At 55.3% G+C, this 19,100-nt stretch overlaps 1 protein-coding gene across 10 annotated transcripts in view; it reads right to left on the bottom strand.

Moving 5' to 3' along the window:
* Positions 1–19,100, bottom strand: part of CFAP99 (cilia and flagella associated protein 99) — a 41,413-nt gene that overhangs the window by 9,745 nt on the left and 12,568 nt on the right. For all 10 annotated transcript variants that reach the window (XR_012377822.1, XM_073891320.1, XM_073891319.1 and 7 more), the window contains 9 exons: positions 12,342–12,486; positions 11,428–11,522; positions 9,985–10,097; positions 8,624–8,801; positions 7,036–7,116; positions 6,782–6,856; positions 5,771–5,842; positions 5,475–5,563; positions 4,643–4,847 (listed from right to left, as the gene is read on the bottom strand). Coding sequence is in view for 9 of the 10 variants with exons in the window: in XM_073891320.1 (XP_073747421.1) it covers positions 4,643–4,847; positions 5,475–5,563; positions 5,771–5,842; positions 6,782–6,856; positions 7,036–7,116; positions 8,624–8,801; positions 9,985–10,097; positions 11,428–11,522; positions 12,342–12,486 (1,053 nt within the window). In the remaining variant the exon portion in view is untranslated. The remainder of the gene's footprint in view (positions 1–4,642; positions 4,848–5,474; positions 5,564–5,770; positions 5,843–6,781; positions 6,857–7,035; positions 7,117–8,623; positions 8,802–9,984; positions 10,098–11,427; positions 11,523–12,341; positions 12,487–19,100) is intronic.

Below are 19,100 nucleotides of genomic sequence, written 5' to 3'. Positions count from 1 at the left end.
CCGTCTGGTGTGGCTCTAAATGTGTGTAGAGAAAATATTTAAGATAATTCTGTCATGAAACCGGGAAGGAAATGGGACTTGGGAGGTAAGGTTTCTAGACCTGACTCAAGCTGTTAAAATGACAGCACTTGGGATGCCTGGGTGGCTCAGTCAGGAAAGCGTCTGCCTTCGGCTCAGGTCATGATCCCAGGGTCTTGGGATCAAGTCCCACATTGGGCTCCCTGCTCAGTGGGAAGCCTGCTTCTCCCTCTGCTGCTGCTCCCCCTGCTCGTGCTCTCTGTCTTTGTGACAAATAAAATCTTAAAAAAAAAAGTTTTTAAAAATAAATAAAATGACAACACTTGCAGGTGGTGATAAGTTATGCATGCACGATGTAATACTTAGAGCAATGACTAAAAAAGCTATATTAAGAGATACACTATAGGGGCGCCTGGGTGGCTCAGACGGTTAGGCTTCTGCCTTTAGCTCAGGCCATGATCCCGGGGTCCTGGGATCGAGCCCGGCATCGGGCTCCCTGCTCCACGGGAAGCCTGCTTCTCCCTCTCCCACTTCCCCTGCTTGTGTTCCCTCTCTCGCTGTGTCTCTCTCTGTCAAATAAATAAATAAAATCTTTAAAAAAAAAAAGAATGAAAGAGGTTATATCACTATAGACCCTACAGACACTAAGGGAAAAAAAAGGGTGATAATAGGATATTATAAACAACTCTACATGCATAAACTTGACAACTTAGTGGAATGGGCAAATTCCTTAAAAAAAACACAAACAACCACAACTCACCATTTATGAAGCAGATCATTTGAATAGCCCTATAACTTTAATGGAAATTAAGTTTGTAATTTGAAAGCTTTCAAAAAGTAAATCTCCAGGCTTAGATGATTTCACTAGAGAATTTTGCAAAATGTTGAAAGAATTAACACCAATTCTACACAATCTCCCCCAGAAAATAAAAGAGGGGAGAATACCTCCAAATTCATCTTACAAAGCTGGTATGACTCTGATACCGAGACCAGACAAAGTCAGTACAAGGAAGAAAACAACAGATTAACATCCCACGTGAAACTATATGCAGAAACACTTGCAAAAAATCAAAATAGTAGCAAATACAATTAGCATATATAAAAAGTATCATATACCATAACCAAGTGGGGAAGAGATGCAAAGCTGGTTCAGTATTTGAAACTCTGTCATGTGATAATAATTCATCACATTCATCACATATAGTCATGAATCTACTATATTCACAGCCGACAGAAGAAAAGTCACATGATCATATCCATTGAGGCAGAAAAGCATTTGATGAAATTCAACACCTTTTCATAATAAAAACTTGTGGAACTTCATCAACTTGATGGAGAGTACATCCACAAAAACTTACATCCAACATCAGTACTTAACAGTGAAAGACTGATTTCCCCTGATATCAGGAACTAGGCACAAACGTATGCTCTCATTCTTACCTAACACAGGCCTCAAAGTTCTAGCCTGTGCAATAGGCCAGAAGAGCAAATGATAGGAATGCAGTTCAGAAATAAAGAAATAAACTGTTCTTTACAGATGACATGATTGTCTACATAGAAAATCCCAAGGAATCTACGACAAAACTCCTTGTTTGTCCTAGAAAAATAATAAGGGAGTTCAGCAAGGTCACAAGATATAAGATCAACACACAAAAGTCAATTACATTTTAATATACTAGCATCGAATACATGGACACAAGAATTAAAAATTCAACACCACTTAACAATTACTCAAAAAAATAAAAGAAATACTTAGGCACAAATCTAACAGAACGTGTACAGGATTGAATACTAAAAACTATACAACACAGATGAAAGAAATAAAAAATTTAAATAAATGGAGAGACATAGTGCATTCATGGATTGGAAGACTCAAATGGTTGGCCACAAAAGTGGATCCAGATCTCAGACCATGTACAAGAATAATCTTTGAGTGGATTCGAGATCCAGATGTAAAAATGAAATACAAATACTAGAGAACACATGGGTCAATTGCTCCCCAACGTGGGTATAGGAAAAACCTTTCTTTTCGCTCTTCAGAATGTGGACACAATAAAAGGAAAGCTTGGTAAGTTTGCACCACAAAACACATCATAAGCAAAGCTGAGTGACCAACTGGAAGAAATTGTCTACAATATACCATAAAGAGTTACTTTCCCTAATGTGTGAAGAACTCTTTTTTTTTTTTAAAGATTTTATTTATTTATTTGACAGAGAGAGCACAAGTAGGCAGAGTGGCAGGCAGATGGAGAAGGAGAAGCAGGCTCTCTGCTGAGCAGGGAGCAAGATGTGGGGCTTGATCCCAAGACCCCAGGATCATGACCTGAGCCAAAGGCAGTCACTTAACCGACTGAGCCCCCCAGGCACCCCATGTGTGAAGAACTCTTAAAAATGAAAGAAATGAAGGCTAAGAGCTTATTGGAAAGTACCTGATGGATCTTTGGCACGGAGACCACTCAGTGGGGAGGGGACCGTGTCTTCAACAAGTGGTGCTGGGAAAACTGGACCCCTACCTCACACCACACACAAAAATCAACATAAGACCTGAAATCACAAACTCGTAGAAGAAAACAGGAGACAATCTCCCTCACATTGGCCTTAGCTGTGTTTGCGGGGGGGGGGGGGGTAGTTGACATCAAAAGCACAGGCAATAAGAACAAAAATGAACTATTGGGACTATCTCAAACTAAAAGGTTTCAGCACAGGATAAAGCATAACCAATCAAATGAGAAGGTCACCTGTGCAATGGGAGAAAGCATTTGCAAACCGTATATCCATAAGAGGTTAACGTCCAAAATACACAAGGTACTCTTACAACTCAGTAGCAAAAAAAAAAGCCAAATACCCTGACTAAAAAATGGGCAAAGAATGTGAATATTTTCCCAAAGGCGGTAAAAAAATGGCCAAGGGGTATATGTAAAGATGCTCATCATTACTAATTATCGGAGAAAAGCAAATCAAAATGACCATGAGCTATCACCTTACACCTGTTAGGATGGCTGTCATAACAGTCAAAAGACAACAAATATGGGCGAGAATGTGGAAAAAAGGGGTGCCCGAGGGTGGCGGTGTGAATTGGGGCAGCCACTGTGGAAAACAGTATTTTAATGTTTCCTCAAAAAATTAAAAATAGAATTACCAGGTTTTTTTTTTTAATAAAGTTTCTATTTATTTATTTGAGAGAGAGAGAGAGTCAGGGGGAAGGAGAGAGAATCTGAAGCAGACTCCACGCTGAGTGTAGAGCCCGACATGGAGCTCGATCTCACAACGCTGAAATAGTGACCTGAGCTGCAATCAACAGTCGGACGCTCAACCGACCGAGCCACCCAGGCGCCCCGTCACATCACACACCTTAGACATATGGGAGTCTTACTTGTCAATCATGTCTCAGTAAAGCTGTGTAAAAATGGACAAAAGCCATGAAGAGAGAGTTCACAGAAGAAGTCACAGAAATGGGTCTTAAATACATGAAACACACTCAGCCCCGCACCTAACAAATGACAGGCACGTCAGCACGGTGCCGAGATGCCGCGTCACGCCCACAGGCTCAGCACAAATCTCTGAATTCAGTACAGTGCACCCAGGCGGGGGTCCTGGGGCCAGGCCCCTAGCACACCACCTGCAGAAGGTGACCCAGCATCTCTGATGAGCCCGCATGCCCTGGACAGTGTGGACGGGGCAACACAGCAAAAGCCCTGCATTCCGTTACTTTCTGACTCATCGACGTCCCCTGGAAGATGTCCCCTTGAGAGTCCCCCTCCCCCGACGCCAGAAGCTTGCATGGGCCTTATTCATTGCGGATGCCACACAGACAACGTGTGTAAGGAGAGAGGGACGTAAGAAGTGTGTGTAGGCAAGTGTACACATTCGCTTCGAAGCAAAGACAGAAAAGATCGTCCAGAAATTAATGGAAATAAGAGCTGAGGGGGGTAGGTGGAAATGGGCTCCCCAAAAGGGACACTCCTCTGGGTCTATTGTTCACATTGTTTTGACTTCCTATTTGTAAAAAAGGAAACTAAAAAGGAAGGAAAAGCAAACCCTGACATCTAATAGAAACAGACACAGAGAAGTTTATCAGAAAGGTGTTCAGGAGACCGCAGGTCCTCAGGGACACATGTCTGAGGATGGACAGGGCTGCAGTTGGGCCACAGAGCCCAGGCCCCTCGGAGGCCCTCTGCAAGGAACAGGCTTTCGGGGAAACACAGGTTGAGGGTCCCCACCTAGGCTGCCTGTCCTGGCAGGAGGACGAGCCTAGACCAATATGTCTACAGCCTCTGAAGTGGTAACGTGGATGCCCACAGACCCTTCTATGGGACAGGACACCAGAAGCAAATGTGCGACGTGTGGGCTTTCCAGAAGTTTCAGGTCTTCCTTCATGTGTGGACGTGTGGGCCAACCGACTCTGCTGGTGGGGGCGAGGAGCGGGTCTGGACCAGAAGGGCCAGCCTGACTGTCCGCTCAGAGACCCTCTAGAACCCCCCTGCCGCCCCCCCCCCCCCCCGCCCCCCAGCCACCCCGGCAGCGGCCAGGCCCATGGCCCTCGGCAGCCCCACAGCTTCTGGGGGTCAGACAGGCCCACCGGCTGGCCCCCGGGCCCCCAGCCGCTCCCGCAAGGCTGTGTCACCTCCTCCTTCTTCTGGTCGGCCTTCTGCTTGTTCTCCTGCGCGAGGTGCTGCCGGGCCAGGATGGCCTCCTCGCGGCTCAGCTTCCCCTGCAGCCTCCGGCACGCGCTTGTGGCCAGTTCCTCCTCCCGGTCCTTCGCCTGCATCTCCTTCTGCCACTGGAGGAACTCAGAGAAGTCCCTGGCCCCGTCCACAAGCGTATCCACCCTGGGGAAGGGGGGCAAGAGGCAAGGCTTGGGATGCCCCCAGGTCAGGGCCTGCGCTGGCCACCGGGACGCCACAGGTTCCCCCGGAGTCAGTGGCCCTCACAGGCGTGGGGCGCTCTTCACCCAGTCCCAGCCACACCACCCACCCACTGGCCACCTGTCCCGTGCATCCAGCCTCCAGCCACTTGTTTGTCTATTCACCGGAGTGTCCATCGGCCCTCCCCCTGTCTACCCGTCTGTCTATCGGCCATCCCCCTGTCCACTTGTCTGTCCTCTCATCTATCTGGGCAGCCACCCAAACTCCCACCCACAGCCCAGCTCATGGGTAAGCACAGGGTCTGCCGCGCTGGTGGTCTGCGGGGGGAGGGGGGCATCAGGAAGGGGTCTGAAAAGGAGGGGACCCCTGAGAGAGGTCTGGGCTGGGCTAGCTTTCTGCTAAGCCCCCCTCTGTCCCGTCCATTTCCCTCACTGAGCCGGGATTATCTTCCTTGGATACAGCTGTGACCCCAACACTGGCCTACTTGTGGACCCCACCAAAGCACCACAGCCACCGGGCCCCCCCTATTCCCACAAGAGCCATGCCCTGCACCCCCTCCTCTGAAGAGGGGTGAGGAGCTGCCGCCCCCACCTCTGCAGCTCTTTCTCCACCTGCCGCTGGTATAAAGACCCTTCTCGGAGGATGGCAGCAGTGTTCAGCTTGACCAGGACCTCACTGGGCTGCAGGAGAGAGGAGGGGCCGGCGGCGGTGGGGTGGAGGGTGAGGGGACACTCGGGGCAGCAGGTGCCCCCCTGCCCTTCACACTTGCCCTTGCCTCCAGCTCTGGCCATCCGAGCCCCTGGGCGCAGAACAGGCCAGGAGGTGGGTGTCCAGGGACAGGGGACTGGCACCTGTGCCCACCCAGACCAGTCAGGTGCACCCCTCACCTTGTAGAAGGTCAGCTTTGGAGTCTTAAGGATTCGGGGCATGAGTTGAAGCTGCAGCTTCTTCTTGGAGTCCTGTAGGAGGCAGGGCCTGGCACCTGTGCCCAGCAGGTGCCCTTAGACACACCCTGGGGAGGTGGTGGGCCCTGCACCCCTGGGAGGGCCAGCTCCCTCCTCTCTATCCTAACTCCAGCTGCCCACCCATGTGTTCCCAGCCTGCCCCCTGCACGTGCGCCCCCCAGGGCAGCACCTCTATCCTCCAGTGCCCTCCCCAGTCTTTCTGGGGTGTCGGGCCTCCCAGCCGGGGGCCGGGAAAGAGTGGGCCTGCCAGGCCCGGGGACAGCGGTTCCCAGTCAGGGCAGCTTGAACCTCCGGGCTTGGGGCCCATCCCCCTAGCTGCTCCCTGGGGCTGGCTTCCACAACCTTTCCTGGCTGCCCCCAGGTTGGCTCTCGGCCTGCTGCTTTGTGGACACCCCCGGGACGGGCCCCACGGCTGCAGTGTGTAGAGCCGTGGGTCGAAGTGCACCTCCTGGGGACCTGCCGTCACCGCCACCCCCCCTCCCGCAGCTGCTTGTGGGGACCATAGCCCCTCTGCCCCTCCGGCTGCTGCCAGGGGGGCCCGCAGGGGAAGGGCAGGGCCAGCCCAGCTCCTCCGGAGTGAGCTGCCACCGAGAACAGGCCTTCCTTGTCCTTGTCCCTTTACTTTTCCCTTATTGACAAACATACCGGGGTTTTTGTTTTTCTTGTAGAAACATTAGGTGCTCAGCACGGAAATCTGGGAAACTAGGAACCCCCAGAAAGCACAGAAGACGCGTGCCCGCAGTGGTCTGGGAGGTGCATCCGCACCTGCACGCTCAGGCTGAGCTCAGCCTGGCTCGGGGAGCCTGCCCCTCTGTGAACCGAGCCTGGAAAGACTAAATGAGGGGCTCATTGTGTCGCTGCTGGCAGGGCATCGCAGCAATGTGTCCGTGCCACCATGAAGACTGACCCAGGGTGTGGAGCGCTGGGGGTTACCTGCATCAGGGGCTCCCCCCGGGACCTGGGCACCGCACACCGCATCTCCTCGATGTTCGCCTTTAGCAGCAGCTCCTGCAAGCAGTGCATGACTCTGGCCCTACTGGCCACCAGCCGGCGTCCTTGGGCCCCAGAAGGGACAAGGGCACGGACCAGCTCCCCACTCCTCCCCTGCTTCTTTGCATAGAACCCCCCACCCCCCCACCACCACGGCGAGGGCTCTAGGAAGGCAGGCGTCATGGAAGGCTCCTCACCTCGGCCTTCCAGCGATTAAATCTCTTGGTCATCTCTAGCAACTGCCTCTCCTTGGGCGGCTGGTAGGTGCTCCTGGGGATCTGGTGGGGTGGCAGGAGAGGAGCCTGCTGTCATCGGCTACAGTTTGGAGGGGTGTGTGGAGGTGCCAGGCTGGCGGCCAGCTGGATGTGGGTGCGGGAGGGTGCTGCCCGCGCCAGGAGAGGCAGGGCTGGAAGGGAAGCTGCTGAGCTCTGACTGGGATCCCTGGGTGCTGGTGGTCATCCAGGGGAGGGAAAGGAAGGACGTCAGGCCAGCAGCAAGAAGGAAGGTAGCCGAGCATAGCGCCCAGGCCCAGGAGACACTGGACGAACAGGCAGGTGACTGGGGGGCCAGGGGATGCGGGAGGAGGCCTGGAGGGGCAGGTGAGGCCAGGAAAGTCAGTGTCACGGAGCCCAGGAAAGGGAAGGGGCCGCGGCATTAATACTGCCGAGACCAGGGTGGCCCGAGGAGTATCCGTGGGGTCCAGTCACGGAGACCCTCGCCAGCCTGGAGGGGGCATGTCCGTGGGGGGTGGGGTAGGGACAGCCTGGAAAGCCCTGAGCTCCAGACCCTAATTCCTGGGCCTCTGCCCTGTGTGTCTAAGGAGCATCTGAAAACTCGAGGGACCTGATACAGGTGAGGGGTTTATGGAAAGCCTCTCTGGGCAGACAGGTTGCAATGAGACCTAAGGGTGGTGGGAGTGGGCTGGGACCCTGGGGCCCCCGAGCACCACCCCCTTACCCTCCATGCAATCCTCAATTCTGTGAGGAAACCAGATTGGTTCTGGGCAGCTGAGTCCACCAAGGTGCTTGGGGCAGGGACCACAACCGGTCGGAACATTGCACCCCGATCACGGTGATCAGCTCAAGGGGAGGCCTGCCACCCGAGCTGGTCTAATCATAGCGCCATGGAATTCTTGACCCTAGATGTCCTCTCATGCCCTGGATGGTTTGCTACGATGACGGAAGTTTGCCCAAAGATAAAGATGACCCACAGAAGCACAGCAAGGACTCTGACCAAACTAGAAGCAGCTAGTTCTCTATGGTCTAAACCAGATCGAGCTGCTTTTTCCTGTTATTTGCAATACAATGCATCCTGACTGGCAGGAGAAGTCAGCAAGGTAGGGAGAAGGAGAAGAGGGAGGGGAAGAGGGTCGAGGCAGAGGGAGAGATGTGCAAAGGCCCTGGGGTAGGGACAGGCCCACATGACTGGGGTCACACAGACAGACATTATCACCGGCCCATGACCTGAAGAGTACAGAAGAGTATATGGTGATGTATGTGTGTACTGGGCACTACCGAATAGAGAGGGAGAGGTACGCTGCAACAGGCTCCAAGTAGGCTCCAAGTGGCGAGTCCAGATGGGTCTGAGCCCCATGGTCCCCCAGCCTCATTTCATGTCACTGACCAGACCTCAGTATGTGGAGCACAGGAATCCACCAGGCAGGCTCCAGGTCAGCTGGGTGGGGTCATTAAACACTCCTGGTCCGGTCCAGAGCACACTCGGCTCTGGGAAGAGCCCAGCTGCTACTGGCTCACAGCCGGGCCCACGGCAAATGCCTGCACTTACTGGTTTTGACTTGGCCATGACAGGGACCGGCTCGGGAACTGGAATGGCGCGGGGCCGGGGGACAGTCAGGTTGAACTCCTTGGGCTCTGTGACCTTGGCCTTGGTCTTTGAAAGAGGGGGCTGAATGGCCATCACTTCCTCCAGCTGGTGGATCAGCTCCTGGACCTCCGGCTGCCACCTTGAAGGGAAAGGTGGGAGAAGCTGCTTAGGGCCACTTCCAAAGCAGGTCAACTAGGGCACGGTCCTTGGAATCCAAAGGACCCCCCCCCATCGCCCAAACACCTGGCTTTACCTCAGGGTGGGGGTGATAATGTCTCTGATGCAGGGACAGTACCAGCCACACCCCAGAGTCACTCAGCAGGTGGGGAAGCAGGGCCAGCAGCACTGTGGTCTCAAGCCATGCTGGTGAGTGAGTGAGTGGGGAGCTGGGAGGAGCGGACAGAGAGATCCTCGCTGCAGAGTCCAGCGAGTCTGAGGAGTGACGTGGGGACATGGAGCTAATCTGGGCCAGCAGACAGCCCAGGGGAAGGAGGTCAGGGCAAGCTGGCAATTGCTGTAAGGTTCCTGGAGCTGTGCTGTTGTGACAGGTGTAGAAGGGGCTACAGGGGGGGAGCGGGGTTGCTCTGGGGCAGGGGTTTGGGCAGGGAATCTCCCACATCAGCAGCCTGGCCAGTGGGGCTCCCCTGAGGGCAGACTACACGGTTTGGATAGTTCCTGCCCCAGCTTGAGGGCCACGGCCCCCGGAGGAAGGAAGGGCATGTCCGAGGGCCAACGGAGAGTGGGATCTCAGGAGGGGCAGGTGGGGCAAGGCAGGTCTGGGATGGGGCTGGTCCTATAGCGGACAACGGTAGGGCTGTATAGCGGGTGGTGGGGCAAGGGGGTGGGGCACGCTGGAAGCGGGCTGAACCTGGAGGTAGCTCCCGGGGCCCTGTAGGCCAGGCCCCTGCCGGCAGCCCTGTGGACGGACAGTGAATCCAGCCTGGCTGGGACTAAGGACTCTCTTCTGGGGCAGGGGCAGCTCAGGGGACACTCCACAACCCCAGGGCCACGATTTCCTTCCCACAGAAGAGCTTCTGCCTTCCCTGGGCCTCTGGGTCTCCTGTACACAGCTGGTACCTAACGTGGTCTGCTTGTGCCCAGTCTCTCTGTCCCCAGGAAGACAAGGTGGACCCCCCCAAGCCCTATCAGAAGGGAAGCCACAGGGGGCAGCTTCACCCTGCCCCCCGTGCTGGTCCTTCTCCAGCAGGTCCTGGCCTGCACCTGTGAAACCACCGTTTTCCCAAGCCTGTCAGGGGCATGGGGACAGGCAGTGACGGCGGCTTTGGGAAGTGGGGTGCAGGGAGGCCCCCAGCCTGGCCCACCTCATCAGGGGGTCGATCCAGTTCTCTCTCACGTGGGCGGTCTCATAGATGAGGCTCCACTCATCCTTGATCCACGAGCACAGGTTTAGGGGATTGAAGAAGAACCCGAGGAACTGAGGGAGAAGCAGGAACCACTGTGGGGGCTCGGGCCCAGACCCCCCAACCTGGTGAAACCCCCAGCTCTCCTCACACAGAAAGCCAGTGTCCAGCAGGCAGGTGTGGCCATGCACCATGAGAGGAGACCTCTGTCCACCCCAGGGCAGGAGGCCCCTCCTGACAGACCCTCCCTCCCTAGAACAGAGAGGGGAGCCTGACCGTGCTCACCTGCTGGGCTGGGGTACCTGCTCTGGGGAGCTGCCCCTCACCATGTGGACTTCTACACACGGTATCTGGGCTTTCAGGGCAGCCCACCCCAGTCCTGGAGCACACCCCAGCCAAGCAGGGCCCATCCCCGCTGGTGGGGACCCTGTGCTTGAGCCAGCTGCCCAGGACCCGCAAGGCCCACACCCCACTTCTGGAGAGTTCTTGGTGGGGACAGGCGGACAGTGGCCTCTCCTCCCCCCCACCCCGTGGGCTCCCGAATACCAAGAACGGAGTTGCACCGTTTTCTGCAGCCTGCCTCTGCTTGCCCAGGGCAGTACCCGTGGTGGGCCCTCAAGGGATTGAGGATGTGTGCCCTGGGACGGCCCAGACCCTGCCACAGCAGGAATTTCCAGCAACTGTGGGCTCCTAACAGCTGCTTTCCAGTCCGGACCCTCAAGTGTAACAGATCTGATTCTAGAAAAACAGCACAGTTTAGCTTCTCAGTGGAGGCCACCTTGGGGAGCTGGAGGCTTCTGCAGAGCAGGCTGGCCGTCGCTTGGGGTGGCCACAGGAGTGGCCGTCTGCACTGCTGAGATGAAGCTCAGGCCCCAGCCCTTGTCCGAGGGGTGGCCACACTTTGGGCCTGTTGGGGGGCTGCTCTGTGTAGGGGTGTCCACCAAGCTGAAGCCACACTCTGTCTTGGAGGGTCTTGTCTAGTCAGGGGACCACTACAGACCACTCTAGCCAGGCTCTGGAAAACTGGCTAGAAGGGGAGGCCACGTGGGGCAGTCTCCCAGGAGAGCTTCGTGTGGACTAGGAAATATGATGCCTCCGTCTGGTCCCCAAAAGAGCACCCTGAGCCGTGGGCCTTGGGAACAGGTCGTTTACTGGGCCGGACCAGGCAGCACAAGAGTTGTGTGTCAGCGTCTGCCTTCGGCTCAGGTCATGATCCCGGGGTCCTGCGATCAAGTCCCGCATTGGGCTCCCTGCTCCGCGGGGAGTCTGCTTCTCCCTCTCCCTCTGCTGCTGCTCCCCTGCTTGTGCTCCCTCTCACTTGTTCTCCCTCTCTTTCTCTCTCAATGAAATAAAATCTTTAAAAAAAAGGGAGATGCAGGGCAGGTGGTGGGGGGGGGGGCTCACCTTGTGCATCTTGTCCACAGGCTGGGCCCGGACAATGTCACAGAAGAGCTGAAAGCCGAGTTCCTCCAGCTGGAACGTGGCCAGGTAGCAGATCACTAAGGAGACAGGGCCGATGAATGTGGGGCAGACCCTGGGGTGTCATCCCCCATACCCCCTAGCATTTGATCTTGGGGGAGTCAGCCAGAGGCCAGGGGCCCGAGGGGTGCGCCTCAGGCCCCACCACCGTCCGGGCGGAAGCTCCACCTGGCGCCCCGTGAAAATGACAGGATGACATGATGGCACAAATGTCTCACACAGGTGAGTGTGCGGTGCCTTCCATCCCACTTCCACACACACTAACTCATTTGATGAGTTCTCAGAAATTCCAGAAGTCCCCTGGGTAAAAGTAAATCATTCCAGATTTTCGTTTGTTAATTCTGAGAGACCAAATAGCCTCGAGCTGACTGTAACTTGAATGTCCCTGGGCCAGGTGAGGGTCGTCCGCGGGACTGTTGGTCACACCGACTGCTAGGTGGGCCAGTGACGTGCTGCTGACTTGAGCCAAGTGCCCAGGGGCGCAGGCGGGGCCCAGGAGCCAGCTCCGGACCTGGCCTCCGGCCACCAAGCTCAGCCCCCCAGCACCCCTCAGTCCCCATCCCGTCCCCCTGGACAGGAGCCCTGCAGCCTTTAGTGGGCCTGGAGTCTGTGTCCGTGTCGTCAGGTGCACCCTGGTCCGCCCACTCACAGGCACCCACGAGGACCCAGCGAGGTAACAGGCCGTTGGGAGACCTCGGAAAACACAAGTGCCGCAGAAACAACAGGAGCCTGAGGAGTGTCCTTTCGTTCCCACTCCACCCGGTCATTATTGCGGCTGCGAGTCTGCGGCCCTCATGCCAGAGACAAGGGCCGCAGGCCTGGCCCGCAGGGACACCTACCCTCGAAGAGGTTGTAGTCGGCCCGTGGGCAGAGCCAGCCGGCCCGCACGTAGAAGGCATCTACCACCACGGCCAGCAACTTCCGGTACTCGAGGCACCCGGACAGCACCTCCAAAATGAACGCCTGCTTCTGGAGGCTCAGAGTCTAGAAAAGAAACAGCTGGGAGGGGGCCACGGGCTAGGCCAGGCGTCCCTCCATGCGGGGGAAGAGCTCAGTCAGGGCACTCCCCCCAGAGCAGTGGGCAGAGCCTCAGACCCAGAGGGTCCCCCCCCCAGGATGTGGTCCCTCGGGTGCTCCTGGATAGTGATGGTGAGCTAGGGGCAAACACAGAAATAAACATGGAAATGATGCATTAAAACAAACGCTTCCAAAAGGACAAATACGTGATTTCACAAATAGGAGGCCCCTGGAGGAGCCAGATTCCCAGGACAGAAAGCAGGATGCTGGGGGCCAGGGGCGAGGGCGGGGGGGGGGCAGCTAGGGTTTCATGGGGACAGTGATGGTTGGGGAAGAGGAGAAGGTTCTGGGGAACGGAGAATGGGGATGGCTGTGCAATGTGAAGGTACTTACTGCCGCTGAAGCGTGTGCTTAACATGGTTAAGATGGTAAATTCTACCTCACGTGTGTTTTACCACAATAAGAGAAAAGACGCGCAAGCTCTTATAAAGGTTTCCGAACGAGTCATTAAAAAAGTAAATCTCGGGGCGCCTGGGTGGCTCAGCCGTTAAGCATCCACCTTCAGCTCAGGTCATGGTCCCGGGGTCCTGGGATGGAGCCCCACGTCGGGCTCTGCATCGGGCTCCCTGCTCCGCGGGAAGCCTGCTTCTCCCTCCCCCACCCCCCCTGCTTGTGTTCCCTCTCTGGCTGTCTCTCTCTGTCAAATAAATAAATAAAATCTTAAAAAAATAAAGTAACCCCCAAAGGAAAAGAAAACGGTAAGGGCGCCTCTGTGGGACTCTTTGGGCATGCAAAGCCAGGCAGGAATTACCAGTAACAGGAGGGACTTTACCCTGGGAGGGGCTGGGGGTCGTGCTGGGGAGACTGCAACACCTTGGCGTTGGTAACCTGGGTTGTCACACGCTACTTATTCAAAAAAGGAATTAAGCTTTTGAAAATAGAAGAATGAAAAAGAACATCCAATATTGCCCGCAGAGCCTTAGCCGGCGGGGGAACAGGTGCTGAGGAGCCTTTCCTGCAAGCAGTCTGGGAATACCTTTCGGGCACCTTGTACTCCCATCCCCTTTAACCCAGCAATCACGCTTCTGGGGATGGAAGGGAACCATCCAAAATGCAGGAGGTACCCAAATACGACAAGTTCAGGGCATTTCAGAAGAAAACTTTTTCAAGCATTTTTCCCCCTATCGTCTGCCTTACTCTTATCGATTGAACCGTTGGCGGTTTCTGCCTGTGTCCCTAGCTGCTGTCATTCGGCTCTCCCGTTGGAGCGGAGGAGTGCCCTAACTTAATGTGCTGGAATGTCAGCCTTGCACAATTCTTTACGCTGAAAGACAAAATGTTTTCTGTTGCTGCTGGACATATATTCCAAGCTTTTCAACTTCAGGAGAAAAAAGAGTCATCATATGTCTTCCTGTGCTGTACATTTTAGACTCGTTCATATACGTGGTATTAAACCTGCCGTGTTAATTGTAAGGTAAAGATTTTGCAAATACTATGTTGCATGTGATGCCTAACTGTATCGGTCGGGTATATGTAGTATGTTTATGCTCACTAAATGTTTTACTTCTTTCTGAAAAGAAAAAGAAAGAAGTTCAGGGCAAGGGGAAAGGGTAAGAGCCTAAGTGTCAGTGGGGGGGACGTCACTCTCTCCTGTTGTCCCCGGGGAGCAAGGCCGCCACAGGCGCGATGCTCCGTGGAACTGAGGATGCAGCCACAAGACAGTTAATACGGTATGAAGCCGAAGTGTGGACCTGGCCCCTGACAGGTGCAAAGCACATCAAAATAAACTCACCTGCAGTGTCGTTAAAAAAATTGGGGGGGCAATCTATTAGATACATTTTAGTATCTTGTTTTATTTTGAAATTTTTTTATTAGCAGTGAAATTTTCCTATGTTTATTGGACATTTATTTGTACTTCTGTGAATTATCAATTTACATTCTTGGCTAACTTTTTATTGGGACAGTATTTTTCTTAACCATTTTTATGAGCTCTATTTTTTAAAAGATTTTGTTTGAGAGAGAGGGAGAGGGAACACAAGCAGGGGGAGAGGCAGAGGGAGAAGCAGGCTCCCCGCTGAGCAAAGAGCCCGATGTGGGACTCGATCCCAGGACCCTGGGATCATGACCTGAGCCGAAGGCAGACACTCAACCGTCTGAGCCACCCAGGCACCCCTATGAACTCTTTATAGAGTAAGGCAATAAACATGTTCACTAATATGATAGTTATTTTTGTGAGTTTGTAATTTGCCCTTTAACTTTGTGTAAAATATTTTTCGGCACACAGAGCACACAGGGGTTTCTCTTTTTTTTTTGAGGTCAAATCTATCTTTTCCTTCATGGTTTCTTCCCATTTTCATGCTAAGAAAACAGAGAAACGAGACGACCTGAGGGCTCCTGGACAAGCCACAGGACCTCAGAGAGCCTGTGTCCCCACCTGCGTGCGTGGGACATCTGGATGTTGTCTTGGCAGATGGTGTCATTCCCACCGGCACCACAGGGGCTGGCAGCCCGGGGACCAGGTTCTTCCGTGGGCTCTGCCCCCGTGGTTCTGGGCACAGTTTGGTCCTGCCCTTACAGGAGGGACAGCAGGGCGAGGGAAACAACGCACCTCTTCCTGCCACGGCAGAGGTGACCGATGCGCAGCCCCGGGCTGCCCCAGACTTGGGCTCTAAGCCCGGCTCCTCCCAGTGCCTGGACGAGCCCCTGGTAGCAATGTTCTCATGCTAATAGTTCCTGTGGACATCCTGGCTCCCAGGGCCCATCCCTCCCGCCCAGTTTCTTCACTGTCTGCACTTAGCCCCTGGGACGCCTCACCTAGCCGGCCCTCCCTGGACTCCAGAAAGTTCCGTCTGTTCCTGCTCCTCCCCCCACTCGTCTGTCTGGTGGCTGTGTGGGAGGCTGGCCTCCTGGGCTTTGCCCAAACCTGACCCTCCCCAGCCTTCCCATGTCCATAAGCACAACCCTTGCTCCCAGCTGTTCAGACCAAACCCCCGATGCTTCTCTCTGCTCCCTCCCAATGCCTCATGGACAGCTAGGGGAAACCAGCTGCGTTCTGGCTTCTCCGCTTGCCCGCCCTCTATTTCCAACCTGGCCACCAAGCAATTCTTTTAAAATGGAAGTGACATCATGTCTGTCCCTCTTTAGAACGTTCCAGAAGGAGTCCTTACTGTGGCTGGTGAGGCTCCGTCTGAGTCCATACCCAACCCTGGCCCCACTCCAGCCATACTGGCCAGTCTCTGCTTCTCCAGCATGTCAGATGTCCCCTCAGGGTCTCCGTGCTGGCTGTTCCCTCTGTGTGCAATGCTCTTCCCTGCACACTTGCTCCTTCGCTCCCACCAGGAGTGCTCAGGTGCTCCCTGACCTGGGAGGCGTCCCTGACCTTCCCACAGTCAGACATCGGCTAGCCCCCTCGCCTAGCAGTGCATGTTGGCAGGTGATTGCCCGTCTCTGTGAGAAGGTCGCCCCGGTGCTCATGGGAGAGGGACTAGAATGTCCTGCCTCTTTGGGCCGTGGTGGGGACCCAGAGACCTCGCTGAGTGCAGGCTGGGCGCAGAGCGGGGTCTCCGTCCCGCCAGGCTTCTGTGTCCATTTCCCTGCACGGGCCTCTAACTCCTGGGCTGTGCCCACACCGGGCAGGCTCTCTCTGAGGAAGCCCAGGATGGCGGTGCGGGCCGGTCGGAGAGCAATGAGTCAGCGGGGCTGGAGCGAGGCTGCATGACTCTGCAGGATGCCTGCCTCCGAGGTTCAGACAACAGTGACTCTGCTTCTCATTCATTACGTCTGCGTTTGGGAAGTGTGAGTATGTATTTTTAATAAGGTCAGAGCCTTGAGCCTGTGGCTGGAAGCCCTCATGCGGTCAGTCCCCAGGCAAGGAGGTCAGGCAGGGCTGCACGAGGCCCAGGGTCCCGGAAGACGCAGAGCCAGGCAGTAAATGACACCCTGGCCCATGGGCTAGGCTGGGCCTAGGGCCAGGTAGGTCCTCACCGCCAGGGAACCCAGCTGGTCACAGAGGGGAGACTGAGGCCTGGTGGGGTGACATGGGTCAGGGGCCACTGAGCTTCAGACCAGGTCCTTCTGGCCAGGCCAGCGGAGGGCTGCTAGGGCTGGGTTGGCTGGGCTGGCCGGGCTTTCTCTAAAGGAGGTAGGGCCGGGGCCAAATTGCAGAGGGGGCCCCAGTACCAGAGCTAAACCTTAACCCCAAACCAGCCTCAGTCACAGAACCCAGAGGGCGGTGGCCACCCAAGGGCCTCTGAGTGTTGTCATACCATTTTGGGCCTTGGTCCAGTTCAGGACTCCCAAGTCCATAGCCCCTGGCCAGCCCCCAGGGAGGGAAGCAAGCCCTTGGATAACAGTGTCACGGACAGTCCTGGGAGGGGGCCAGGCCTGGGGGCAGAGGACCCAGAGGCCTGCAAGTCTGCCCACGTTCCACCATCACCAGCTGCCTCCTGTAGGAGTTGCCAGACCCGGCTTGTGTGCCGGCACCACAGAGTTAGGGCAGAGCGAGACCAGGGTCCAAGGCAGGAGAGGGGCCTGGGTGCAGATTTCAGCACAGGAAGAATACCCAGGGGCCCCTGCTCGTCAGTGATGCCAAGGCTGAAGTCAGGGAGAAAAGCAGAGAGAGGAAGCTGAGGCTGCCAAATGTCGTCGGCACAACCCCTTCTCCTTTTCTCCTGCCCAACAGAAAAATGCTATCTCATCGCAGATGGTGTGCTCAGCTAGAACTTTTCCCAGTCCCCTGCTGATGGAGCCATGTAGCAAATGGCTTTAATCAATGAGATTTAAAGGCAAATTGCCAGGGGTAGCCTCCAAGAAGGCTCCTAGAAAGTTAGGCAGATTCACCTGGCACCTGCCTTATGCTCTTTGCCTTTCTCCTCTTCTTACCTGGGATATGGATGCCGTGCTGGAGGCAGGGCAGCCATTTTGTGACTTCAAGACAAAGGTACATTCTAAGGGGTGCCAAGCAGAGAGGAAGAAGAATGCATTCCTAATGGCACCCCGGAGCCGCTGAGCCCACCCTACACTGCCCGTCTGCAGACTGCTTCTTATGTGAGCAAAGATACCTCTAATTTCTTCAAGCCATTGCTTTTCAGGATTTTCTCAGAGCCAAACACTGTTTCCCAACAGATACAGGTCTAAACAGATAGTTCAGACATAGAAACACATACTGTTTCAAAACTCGGGAGCTAAAATAAGAGAAGTGTTGATTATAACTACCCCCAGTGCCTTTCCCCGCCTATCTGGCAACAGATGAAACTAGCTGCGAGCACAGTGTGCAAGCAAGGTCAAGGACACGGTCGGCATGTTGCTCCCCATGATGGGTCAACCGAGCTGGCTGTGTCCATGGAGCTCACCAGGGCCCACTCTCTCTCACGGAGAAGCTGCCTCTTCCGGGACTTGACCCCGACTGCAGAAGCACGGGCAGACCAGTCAGCCCCACCATGCTTCTCATCCTGGAACACCAGACACAACCTCTGAGCCCGTCGACCAGCGACAGCTGCCGTGACTCCGTCACAGTCGGCAGGTAGGACGCTCGCATCCACCAACACAGGGCAAGCCTCCAGGGAAGCTTCAGTGCAAACAGCCAAGTGCAGGACTGTGAGACCATGGGTTACCATCTGCTAAAACTGCTTAAAAATTTTATATAAAAATGATATCATTTTCATATATGAAAGATACTGTGTAGACGTAATTTTCACCACATGGCAGTATCTCTGCGGGAGAGGCCTGCGCGGTCTCTGGAAGGAACCGCAGGACACTGGTCTCTGCTTGTCTCCTGGGAGGGCCAGTGGGAGAGGAAGACCCCCCACTGGATACCGTTTTGGACCTTCTGGATTTTGGATCTTTGATGTCAATAAGTGAGGCACTGAACAAATACTAAATTAAAAACGATTTCCTGAGCCCAGGCCTTCTGTGAAGCTACCGACCAGAAGAGTAAGAAGGCGTTCCGGGACGCGACCGCCGCCGCCGCCACCCCGCCACCTTCCAGGCAAGGACATGGCTGGTGATATCAGGCCCCTGCCTTCCCCCCTACCCTCCTGCACGAGCCCCCTCCCTTCCCCCTTGCCACCCTCCCCAGCATCTCTCTCCCTGGCGGGGGGCTGGGCTGGGTGCTCGGCCAGGCCTGTCCCCTCCCCACCTCACCCCTGCACTGTCGGACTGAGCAGCTGTCCAGTACGTCTCCTGCCATCCCCGTGCTGACCTTTCCCTTCTCCCGCTCAGGACTCACCTGCCTGCCTGCCCTTGCCCATGGGCTGCCAAGATGGTCCCGGGATCCAAGCTGCTATGCACTCAGGCTCTGCTTGGCCACCCTGACCACATAGCGCCTGCCATAGGTCAGGACTCCGCTGTCCCTGGCTCATGCGGATCCTTCTGCCTGAGGAAGCTCCGTTCTCCCCTACCTCCCACCCCTCAGGAACTCTCTCCCAAAGCCAGACCCTTGTCGGAGGTCTGCTGAGACCTCACGGACTCTGTGGATGCCCCAAGCTGCCTGCTCTGCCCAGCACGCCCACACCTCTGTCCCGAAGGCTGGTGTCCATTCTCTGGAGGTTCTTATGCCCACCTGTTCAGCCTGGTGGCCCAGC

This window comes from Callorhinus ursinus, unplaced genomic scaffold (genome assembly GCF_003265705.2).
Source record: "Callorhinus ursinus isolate GAN/ISIS: 27379988/994484 unplaced genomic scaffold, GSC_fseal_2.0 scaffold4, whole genome shotgun sequence".
NCBI classification, from domain to species: Eukaryota; Metazoa; Chordata; class Mammalia; order Carnivora; family Otariidae; genus Callorhinus; species Callorhinus ursinus.
This window is presented reverse-complemented; position numbering and strand designations above follow the sequence as displayed.